Source organism: Neltuma alba, unplaced genomic scaffold, assembly GCF_004799145.2.
Source record: "Neltuma alba isolate B1F8T4 unplaced genomic scaffold, ASM479914v2 tig00011812_pilon, whole genome shotgun sequence".
Taxonomy (NCBI): Eukaryota; Viridiplantae; Streptophyta; class Magnoliopsida; order Fabales; family Fabaceae; genus Neltuma; species Neltuma alba.
In genome coordinates, this window is record NW_021636427.1 from 131285 (window position 1) to 143646 (window position 12362).

The 12362-nt window shown below is 33.4% G+C and overlaps 2 protein-coding genes and 1 pseudogene across 6 annotated transcripts in view; 2 read left to right on the forward strand and 1 right to left on the reverse strand.

Annotated features, from left to right (window-relative positions):
* On the forward strand, nucleotides 1-2576 carry LOC114718115 (phospholipase A1-Igamma1, chloroplastic-like; annotated as a pseudogene).
* The window catches only part of LOC114718114 (uncharacterized), a 25170-nt gene continuing 14418 nt past the window's right edge, over nucleotides 1611-12362 (reverse strand). The window contains exons 3-6 of one of the 5 annotated variants that reach the window (XM_028903371.1): nucleotides 8100-8106; nucleotides 4628-4664; nucleotides 2889-3250; nucleotides 1611-2588 (exon numbers count right to left, since the gene is read on the reverse strand). In XM_028903371.1, the coding sequence (XP_028759204.1) occupies nucleotides 2401-2588; nucleotides 2889-3250; nucleotides 4628-4662 (585 nt within the window). In that variant the 5' untranslated portion in view covers nucleotides 4663-4664; nucleotides 8100-8106 and the 3' untranslated portion in view covers nucleotides 1611-2400. The other 4 variants (XM_028903370.1, XM_028903374.1, XM_028903373.1 and 1 more) reach the window with 4 other exon arrangements.
* LOC114718126 (agamous-like MADS-box protein AGL29) lies at nucleotides 7121-7714 on the forward strand. Its single transcript, XM_028903388.1, has one exon. It carries the CDS (start codon nucleotides 7121-7123, stop codon nucleotides 7712-7714), a length of 594 nt encoding a protein of 197 aa, XP_028759221.1.

The window sequence follows — 12362 nt, forward strand, 5'->3', positions numbered from 1 at the left end:
GACCAAATTAATAATGTAATTATCAGCTATATAGTAGAATTTATGCTACATAACCCAATTCTCTCTGAAAAAAAATCCCACACAAGGCATTAATATTTTATTTACCATTGACCTGATCCTTTCAAACATTTACATCTATGACTCCGCGTGACATTGCTATGAAACTTCCAACAATCTAAACAATTCTTCATTTCTACTTATATAAAGAGAACCATAAATGCTTCATCAGTTCAATCTCTCTGTCAAACTACCACACTCCAGAAGCTGTCACCAAATTCCCTTCCGTTTACCGTCAAACTCATTCCCATTTAATCTTCAGCACAGCCACCTATGGCGCTTTCCACCATGACTTACACCCACCTTCCGGCCACCACCCAGCCCAGAGCAAGCCAGTTAAACGCAGCTCCGGCCATACAAAAGGTGGTTCGCGATCATCCACAAGCCAAAGCACTAAGTAGAGTGACTCGCTGGGCTGAATCACTGTCTCATCTCCTTCACCTTCACGTTGAACCGCCTTCTTCGCATGCCAGCGTCCAAAACTTCACCAGGGACGTACGGAGTGACCACGAACATAAGCTTTCAACGCCAGCCCTATCTCCCAAGGAAGACATATCCCACAAATGGAGGGAAATTCAAGGCTTCTCCGATTGGAAGGACCTCTTGGACCCACTTCATCCATGGCTACGCAGGGAAATAGTCAAGTATGGTGAATTTGCACAAGCAACCTACGATGCCTTTGACTTTGATGCCTTCTCTGAGTACTGCGGAAGCTGCCGATACAATAAGCACAAACTGTTTGACAAGATGGGCCTTACAAAACATGGGTATAAAGCAACAAAATACATATATGCCATGTCACACATTGAACTGCCACATTGGATTGAAAGGTCCCACGTGGCAGACATATGGAGCCGGGACTCAAACTGGATGGGTTACGTGGCAGTTAGTGACGATGAAGAAACACGCCTTTGGAGCACCTAGGGTTGGGAATTGTGCTTTCAAAGATGAATTGGATAAACTGGGGGTGAAAACTCTAAGAATTGTGATGAAACAAGACTTGGTGCCACGAATGCCAGGGCTAGTTTTCAACGAGGCACTTCAGATTTTTGATGAAATTACAGGAACGTTGGAATGGGTTTATACTCATGTTGGGGCTGAATTGAAGCTTGATGTTCATTCATCTCCTTATTTGAAAAAAGGGATGAACTTCTCAGGGATCCATAGCTTAGAGACATACCTCCATCTTGTGGATGGGTACTTGAGCTCCAAGGTGCCATTTAGGGTTGAAGCTAGACGAGATGTGGCTTTGGTAAACAAGGCATGCGATATGATAGCTGATGAGCTCCGAATCCCACATTGTTGGTACCAATTGGCCAATAAAGGATTGGTCTGTAATGATCACGGAAGATGGGTTAAACCCAAGAGAGAACCAGATGATGTACCTTCACCAAGTATAGAAGCACATAGCCATGATAACCATGATCTTGCAGTTGAAGTGCAAACACATAATGTAAATGTAACTGAGCCTCTTTGTACTGCATAAAACTATTAAGTTAATTTCCTCTGGTAATTGGCTTTATTCTTTCTAGAAATCCAAAACAAAAGTAAGAAAGATTAAAAAAAAATGCATGATTAGTATATAGATTATCGAAGGAATCAAGCACATAAGTCAGCAACAAGCAAAGCTGAAAGCAAGATCGGTCACACATCTCATGCCAGATGAGAAAATGAAGAGAGGAAAGAAATTCTAAACTAGCATATGTACTCTTTTTTTTTTTTTTTTTTACAATGGAAAGGCAAGCAACCGCTTGATAAAATAAGAAAGGACTCCTAAGTGAGTCTCAAAAAATCAGACAAAAACTTTGTCTTCCCAGAACATTTCTATGCATCCATCTGGAACCTCCCATTTCAATTTCATCTCGGTTGATCCAGTATGTCCCTCTCGGGCCATGTAATCTGCACACTTAATATGGGCCCGATTAGTATGGTGAATCCGTATATTTCTCTCCCCATAAAGTAGATCTCTTATCCCAGATATCAGGTCCCTATGGGGATGTTCCAAAGTGTATTCCCTCATAAGCAAGTTAACCGCTTCAATAGAGTCCGTGAAAATCAAGATCTGATCTGTCGTAAGGCTCCTTCCGACCTGGTGACTGGCATGTATTGCTTGTAACTCGGCCTCCAAGGTTGAGCATCTACCCAAATCCTTGTGAAAACCCACGAGCCAGTCATCATTTGAGTCTCTGATGACTCCTCCACATGCCTCTTGTTGATGTGTCCAAACAGATGCATCGAAGTCGATACGGATTGCTCCGTTTGGTGGCGGCATCCAGTGTCTCTCACTATATCCTGATCTGCCGAACACTTTATGTTTGAGTTCGTTATTGATGACACCATCCATTAGCACCTGTGCAGCATTTCCCTTGGTGATGATGTACGCCCCCCGAACACGTTTGCATCATGCTGTCCAGAGTAACCAGCAGGCTGAACTGAAGACTCTCGTCCAAGAATAGTTGTTAAAGTTCCCACGGCCTGGGTTATGAGAAGCATTCCATCTGAGCCAACCCTGCAATGAACCAGCATAAAATCTAGAAGAGAAGTTAGGATGAATAAGAAGCTGCCATAACTCTTTTGCTCTCTCACAGTCTCTCAGGACATATATAACACTCTCCTCTCTTTGACACTCAAAAGGGCAGATATTTGATTGGGTTAAACCTCTCTTTGCTCTCAGCGAGTTGGTAACAAGTCTCTCATGGGTTACATGCCACATAAAGGTTTTAACCTTCTCCGGTATCTGCCATTTCCAAAGTCTACTCCAGAGATGTTGTTATTTGGGTGCTCTCTATCCTGTCAAATAAAGAGGTAAGCTGCTTTTACAGTGAACATACCCTCCTTTCCGTTTTGCCACATGAAGCAATCTTCCCTTGGACAGTTAGGAGGTGGTATTTTGCTCAAGATGTGAGTGACCCATTCTGGGAAAATTGTTCTCCAGTACTCAACATTCCATCTTCCGCAAGGGAAGAGGTGATTGCACACTTTGTCTTGACTATTGATACTCAAAGTGGGATAAACAAAGTCAATTAAAGGGCGGTCTAGTGGATGCCAATACTCCCACCAGAAGCTAGTATTTTTACCGTTATTTATTTTCCTGCCCACACCCTTGAGAAACTGTTCCCAGACTCGGTAGATGGATCTCCAGGTATGGGATGCCTTTCTCTTCCTCATAACCACAGGTAAACTAGCATAGGTACTGAATGGAAGATAAAGAACATGGCAAGAGGAAGAAGAATGAGTAGGAGAGAAAGAATGAGTAAATCGGAAGCTGAACAAGATGATAGAACGACCTAGAGCTAGATGCCAAAACACAAGCACAGATGAGTAATTAAAAAGGGGAAAAAATTAACAAGAAAAGATAGCAAATAAACGCTAGTTTTCCTAGTTAGAAATGACCAAGCACACCTTTATATGTCAGAGTGAGCATTCCGCAGGAATTTTTCTACATGATCACCTCCAGATCATAAATGTCCGGTCAGCTCTGATTGCTATATCACTGTGTTTAAACCTCACAGTATTCTCTGAATGTGAAGCTCTAATAAACAGTGAATCAAGAAATTATAAGGATTGAACCAGAAGCTTTATGAAGATGGCGATGGGTTATGAAACAGTTAGACTTATAGACCATAACATAAAGCAGATCTAAAAAAGGTTTAAACAAATATAATGTACTCTACATAAAGCTCTGCAGTGATCCCCAAGGATGGGTGATTGGAAATTTATAAATTAGAAACAAATGAAGCAGTGTTCACTTCATGTCCGTGTTCTCACCATTGAAGGTGTTCCACCTATAGATGCCTTTAGGTCACAGGTGGGCAAGGGTGAAAAGACAAACAATGGAAACTGAATGTACCAGAAACAAGAATCTATTTTCCTTGTTTTGCAACTCATAGCCAGGAAATTCATCCAACAAATTATATGCTGCTGAAAATATGGTTTATAAAGGGAACACGAGTAAATTAGGCATGGAAAGAATAAGAAGACAATGTTTCTTGGGGGGTAAAAGAGGCAACCATATTTGTAAACAAAGAGTATTAGTGCATAATGAAGGAGCAAACCAGACATAAGAATTAGGAAGCAACCAAAGGCATTCAAGACATCAGCAATCCAGTCACAACTCTCAGAATAACGGACCTTTGACAATCAAACAATTCATTTTTCCCTGAAACCCATAGCAAACGCAGGAAAAATCACTGACAGGTTCTAGAACAGGAAGCACGACTAGTCTCCTATTTCCAACAATATATTGATTTAACAAGAATGCCAAGAAATATGTAATTTGCATAGAATGGATGAAAATATCACGTATGCCGAGTGGTAAAGCCAACAGCATAAGTCGGGAATACTGAAAAGGGAAAGGGTAGCGTATATAGAATCGGAGTCTTGTTTCGGGTAGCAGTGCTAATCTTGACGGTCCATTAGGTTAAGAAATAGAGGTCCACGCTCCACAAATGCATTATTATCCAATGACTTGTTAAAAAAAAAAAAAATTATTGCTCGGGAAAAAAGGGGAAGATTACTTGTTTGAAGTCTACTCAAATAAAGGATCAATAGGAAGAAGTCCAGTGTATACCGTTCGCAATAGCTCAGTTTTAGCTCACTGCCCATTGAACCGATGAGAATGTAACAGAGAGACCAACGGAAATCGATGCTTAACCAGACGAGAGAGAAGACGATCGTGGATCCCTTCGAAACGAAGCAGGGCAAGAGGAGGAATAAGCAGTCCGGGAATCATCAGAAACGAGACAAGGATATTCTTCCCCTGAGCCGGGGGGGGGTGGGTGGGGGGGAAGAGATTTGGGGGCATGGGTTTACAGGCAATGCGGTCTTAATTATTTTTGTGCTTCGGGCCGAGATTATAATCATGAAATAAAATTATTATAACACTACCTCCGGTCTTAATTATATAATTATAAGAACTAATTAATTAATTTAAAAAAATTAAGTTAGTAATTTGTAATAAATATGTGTTGTTTTTCTTAAAATATCCTTGCTAATCAAGTATATTGGCTAGAACTACTATTGTTAGAATGACTACTTTGAAAAAAAAATACATAAATATGAGAGACAAAGTAGATTGAGGTATTATATTTAGGACCAAAATAAAAGTTAAACAAGGTTTTATCTAAAGGAAAAATGTTATACTACCTCCGGTCCTTAATATAAGACCCTATTTGACTTTTATTTTGGTCCTAAATATAAGACCTCAGTCTACTTTGTCTCTCATATTCATACACTTTTTTCCAAAGTAGCTTCTAATAGTGATAGTTTTAGTCAATACACTTGATTAGTAAGGATATCTTAGAAAAGACAACACCTATTTATGACAAATAATTAACTCAACTTACTTTCTTAATCTCATCAAATTAGTCAACTAGCTCTTATAATTAGGACCGGAGGTAGTATTTATCTAAAAATAGCTGAGACTTCTAAACAAATTTTAAAAATGAAGAGGCAGTAGTCAACTTTCTAGTAAGTATACTTTTTTAAAAAGTTTTTTTTTTTTGGAAATTTGATAAATTAAACCAAACAACCCCTAAATGTTTTCTATCTCAAATAGTAACTTTTTTTGGTTTTTGACAATATAGTAACTTTAAATAGATCGAAGTCATGCCTGCAACTTTGCTAATTGGGAAAATTAATAATAGGCCAAACCGCACTTTTAACATGCCTGCAACTTGTTTTTTAAAAATCCTTTAAATTTCAAAATATAACTGAAAGTTTCCTTAACTATGCTAACACCTAAAGTTATGTTAGTAGAATATTGACAAAACATTTTAAAATACCAACAAAACATTATAAAATACTGATACATTAATCCAACTTAATTTTTTATGGTAAAACAAACAATCTAATTAACTTTTTCTAAACACTCTTTTTTTTCCCCTTCTTATGAAGAATCTTGAGTTAGTTATTTTTTGCTATAATAAAATGAGTTGAATTAATATGTTGGCATTAGATAGTACTTTGTGTTTTATATATGATGCAAGTATGCTTTGTCAATATTTTTCTTTAACGAAATTAATAGTATCAGCTGGGATCAGAAACTTTTGTTTGTATTTTAAAAGTTAGATTATTAAAAAAAATTAAATAAAGTTAAGGAATTGAAATAAAACTTAATACTATGAATTTAAGGAATCAGAAGTATGACTTTGCCTTTAATAAAAACACTTCCATATTGGTGCTGCATCAAAAAATAGAAACAATGAGAGATTCCAAATTTAATGTTATAAATAAACAATTAACCTCTTGTGGGATGGTCCTGAATGGATGTGAACATTAGGTAGAATATAATTAAATCCAGATTTTTTAAATCCATTTCTATTGGCTGTTTAAAACTTAATCACTTTACCAATTACTTTATAGAAATAATAAATTTTTTGCACATTTTTCAAAATTTCACGTTGGCAGCCAATTATCCTTTTAAAATGGGGGAAATTGTGAGAAACAAGAGAGAGAGGATCATTATAAGATTCTAAAAAAGGAAGGTAATTACTGAAAAAATCTTATAACAATTCAACAGCTTATAATAACAACAAGTTCTAAAATAAATAATAATAATATATTTCAACTGTTCACTTGTTATTAAAATTTTTTAGTAATTATTATTTTTAGAACCTTACAATAATTTTCTACAAAAATTTACTAGTGAGATTACCCTGTATAAAAAGTATTGATATTCTGCAAATTTTGACACACACAGTACCAGTACTCTAATTTAAATTATTTTCATCAAAAAAATTTTAATAAAGACTTTTTGTCAATTTTTCCTTAAAAGAATTAACATATACATTTGTCATTACTAAGAAGTAAGAACTATTAGCAAATCAAACATAAGAGACAAAGTGAATTAAGATATTATATTTAAAATTAAATTAAAAGCCAAACAAATTTTTATATAAATAATTAGAGGTAGTATTAGTAAATCAAATTGTTAATTTTTTGCCTCATGGTGTGCATATATATAGCCCCTCACCCTTCTTCTAGCAGTCAAGCTCATCCATCCCCAACTCACTATCTTCTCCTTTCTTCTTCATCTTTCAGGATTTTGATCAAAATAGGGTTCATGGGTCGTCGAAAAATCGAGATGAAGCTGGTGAGAGACTCGGGCTCGAGACAAGTCACGTTCTCCAAGCGTCGCAACGGTGTCTTCAAAAAAGCAAACGAGCTCGCGACCTTATGCGGAGCAGAAATCGCCGTGGTCGCTTTCTCTCCCGGCGGAAAACCTTTCTCCTACGGCCAACCAAGCGTCGATACCGTCGCCAACAGGTTCCTCCGCCGCGGTTCCGCCATAAGCAACCCCAACAACAACAATGGCGGCGGATCAAAGGGTCTTAGAGCAAATGGTGGTGATGTGATTGAGAAGCTGAACCAGAAGCTTATGAATCTGGTGAACGAGAGTCAGGCGGAGAAGAAGAAGGGAGAGATGCTTGACGAGAGGCTGAAGAAGATGAACTTGACTCGTCAGGGAAAGCTGCCATTGGAAGGTCTGAATAGGGATCAGCTTCAGAAGCTGAAGAAATCTCTGGAAGAAATGAAAGAAGAAGTTGAAGAGAGTGCGAAACAATTGGAGGCGTCTTCATGCTTGATGCTTCTTGCTCAGAAAGCTGTGACCAGTAAAGACAAAGAGAATCTTAATGCTTCTGCAAAACATATTTGAGATTCAAATGTTTTTTTTCCCAGTATATGCAATCCGTATCCAGAATAATAAATCTGATCTTCCCTGTTTCTTTATATTTTCCTTCATGAAATATAAATGGAGGAAATTAAACCAAAAAAAAAATAGTAGGGAGGTGATGAATATAGTGGATTGTTACTTGTTGGGTTTAATTTTCAAACCGAGTCTGTCATCTTGTTGTTGTTAGTCGAAATTATAAATTTTATGTTAATGTTTCTCTTTCGTTAATGAGTTTTGATCCTATATTTGGAGCAACTAGAAAAATTACATATAATTTTCACTTTTTTGTTGTTGTATACTACCTCATATGTTAAGGATTCCATTTGACTTTTATTTTGGTCTTAAATATAAGATCCTAATCCACTTTGTCTCTCATATTTATGTATTTTTTCTCAAGATAGTCCTTTTAATAATAGTAGTTCTAGCTAAAACACTTGATTAGCAGGGATATTTTAGGAAAGATAATACTTATTTATTATAAATAACCAACTTAACTTATTTTCTTAATCTCCTCAAATTAGTCTACTAGTTTTTATAATTAAGGCCCGAGGTAGTACTACCTCCGGTCCTAAATATAAGACCTTGTTTGGTTTTTATTTTAGTCCTAAATATAAAACCCCAGTCTACTTTTTCTCTCATATTTATATTTTTTTCCAAAGTACCTCTTCTAACAATGATAGTTCTAATCAATACACTTGATTAGCAAGGATATTTTAGGAAAGACAGTACCTATTTAGGATAAATAACTAACTCAACTTACTTTTTTAATCTCTTCAAATTAGTCAACTGACTCTTATAATTAGGATCGGAGGTAGTATATTGCAAGTGACTTTAAAGGCATACTGATCACTCCATTAATTAGAAGTTGAAAACTTTTATTGTATTAATGTTTCTTTCTTTCAAACATTAAAAGTAAGTTTTTTGATGCATGCATTGAAATGAATACAAGAGATTCCTTTAAATATAGCATGAAACATGCATGCATACGTGCTTAGCTAACGCGCACACCAAATTAATTTTGAATAATATAAATTATATTATCAATGAGAATATATCAATGTAAAACATGTATAAATTAAAAATTATAACAAAATATACTAATTATAGAGAGTGTGATTTATTGTTAATTATACTCTTTTTTGTTTTGAAAATACGAGAATCGAGTAAGTAAATTGCAGGTATATTGAATAGTAATTAAGCCAGGCTCTGCTCTGTACTTATAAATACATTAATTTCACGAGCATTTTGTACCTATAAAGTGTTTATGAAACTAAATTTATATATTATTCATGAAACCAATACATTAGTTCAAAATTTCATCTTATTAAACGTAAAAGATTTTTTTAAAAGATTTTTATTAATATAATATAATTAAAATCTATAATATAATTTACCTTAGATATCATGCAAAACAATTAAAATTACAATCACAGTGACCAAAATTATATTCAGTAATTTTAGTCATTAATGACTTTAAATTACAAATGGGATCAAATTCTCAACTTTCTACTTACAAAAAAAACATATCATTAGGTTACAAGGTTGTTAGCATTTAAAATAAAATCTAAATTGATAAGAAATATACCTCTAATTGAATTATATGTTGAAATCAATAGTTTATCTTTATTTATATAAAAAAAAAATAGCGCGTGCACTTAATGGGGCGTGAACCTTTTAAATTAAGAAATAACTTTTTTATATGTGAAATAAATGCAAATAAATTTTTTAGATTTACTTTCCTTATCTATGTTATAAAATGCATTCAATATAAGAAAGAAAAATGCTCAGGTCAACACTAGTGTAAAATGTTATATTTCTTTTATATCAATTTGTAATTAGATAATATTTTGAAAATACGACACATGGTAATGGATGATTGGAGAACGTGACATAATAGATATAAAAAATTTGATATAATAAATATTGTTTTATAAGAAAAACTTAATTATATATTTATGATCGCTTTAATTAAATCAACATAATCGGATTTTTTTTAAATATGTTAGCCATTCTATGACAAATGTCTGCCATTAATAAACCCTTTAAAATTTTCTTATTCCAATTTGATTGGACAAAGGTATATTAAATATATAAATATAAGTACCTAAGTCTTTTTCTGCCACACACATATTGCTTGTATGGAAAAATTAAAAAGAGTGTAATGAATATTTGTTAAAAAAAACAAGTAATATAATGGTTATGAATGAATAAAGCACACTGGCACAATAATGGCTTGATTGTAGTTATCATAAAGAAGACAATTTGTATCTGGAGTGTTCACGGGACGAAACAGGGACAACCCCGTCCCAGTCCCGTCCCGATTATTAGAATTGAGACAGGAAGGCTTTTCCATCCCATGTCTTTAACTGGCATGGATGTCCCATCTCCTTTTTATTAGATTTTTTTTAATTTGAAAACTAACTATAGAGGAAGTGTAAAGACTTATAATAAAAACTATATGAGAAAAATAGATAAAATGAGGAAACAATGACAAATAAAATTTTTTTTTTTGGAATCATGAGAGACAAAAAATAAACAAACATAAAATATTCATTACAAAGAATATCATGTAACCCATACAAAAATAACTTATAAACAAATAAAAAATAACAATTAACAAATATCATTACCAAAATACTATTACAGCTGTAAATAAAATAAATATATAGCACCTAAAAATAAAGATAATATATTAGGACGGGACACTCTTGTCTCGCATTCCGTCCTGCCCTGAAACAATTTTATCTCATCCCGCTTTCATTCCATCCCAAAAACTTTCAGAATGGGATTATCCCGTCCTAAAATGATTAGGATAGGGATAAGACGCTGAGACGGGACAGTTGAACACTCCTAATTTATATATGGTCAAGAAAAGTAATGATGGAAATCAATCTTTTTTAAAATTCTAACATCGAAAATATACAATATTGCATAGATTTTGCCACAGCAATTGCGTTATTAACATTTAGCAAAGGATGGGTGTAACCAGATCTGGAACTTAAATAAATTAATGAACAGTTGTTTATACACCTAGAAAGGGATTTCAGCCAAGTTAATTTTTTTTAATCATAAATCAACAAACATTAAAAATTTCTTAAACATGACCTCGCTTGAATCACAAGCTATAGCACCACCAAGCTAGCAAAGTTATTGTGCGTTGCATGACAATAAACAAACCCGTATATTTTTAACTACTCTTCTTCAATAATGCCTGAAGGCTCCAATTTTTAACAAGAACTTACATATTCAAAGTTCATGAATTAATAATTCTATCAAAATATTAACAATATTTACTTGTCTTTATATGTACACGCCAAACGTTATAAAATTATATACACTTTCCAATCCCAGAGCTATGAATTCGCTAAGTAGTTTGTTTTAGTTTTAAATAAGATCTCCATCTCTTTTATCTTTCATATTTATTTTTTAAACTACCCCAATAGTTAAATTTTTTTAAATACTTGTTTTATGTTGATGATACTCTAACATGAGTGGTTATATAAGAAAGAGTATATATTTTAGAAAAATTGTCTCATGTTTTTCATAAAAAAATTAATTACATGGTGGCACAGTGTGATTGGTGAGTTATTTCGGCAAAAAAAAAATGTAATTAGTGAATAATTAAGAATCTTAATGCTTTTTTTTTTTATGTAAGAAAATTCTACAAAACTGATAGAAGATTCTGATATCACCTTGGTAGTTATCGATCATTATTAATATGCTTTTACTCATTTCACGTAATGTCGTTAACTTGGTTCATTTCTTGGCTGGATACCCTACTCACACCCACTTGAGTTGTTAGAGCCAAATCAAATTAACCTGTTTCATCAACACATCAAAACGTGAGTGCATAATAAGCAACGTGACATTATTATTATTATTTTTTTAATTGTTCTGTATGTTATCATTACTATTACTTTATTCCAATTTTCATTTTCAACCTCAACGTCAAAGTGGAAAAAAGGAGAAGATATTTTCACTTTGATTATTGTAAGAGATATATAATTCCAAATTCATCTAAAATATAAAACTTAGTTTTATTAAAATAGATATTATTATTTAAAATATATTTCATACTCAAAACTGATACAAAAATAACTATCTTTTAGAAATTAAATTGAGAGAATTAAACAACTTTATCCATACATGGCTAGAGTTCTGGCAAACGCATTATACTGCTCATCAACTCAACACATGGGCTTGTGTAATTTGGCTCAATTATACAACCATTACGTGACAATAAAAGTCAGCTTTTTAGGAACTTAATATATAAGTTACTAAGTTAATTTGATGTTTATCTTGGGAAGGCACAATTATTATTTTTTAAAAGAAGTATATTATTATTATTATTTTGTTTGGAAGACAATAATACTCTTCTTATCCTTAATATATGACCTAATTATTGAATTAATTTTTGTCTTAAATATAAGACATATTTCTCATATATATTAATTTTTTTAAATTATCCCTATTGATATTTTTCCAACCATAACCAAGTAGAAATTGGAGGGAATATATTAATGAAGATAATTATGGTATTTTAAGAAAAAATATCATATTTTTTATAATCAACAAACTTACCTAACTTCTTTAATTTAATCAAATTAGTTAAATAGGTTTTTATATTAAG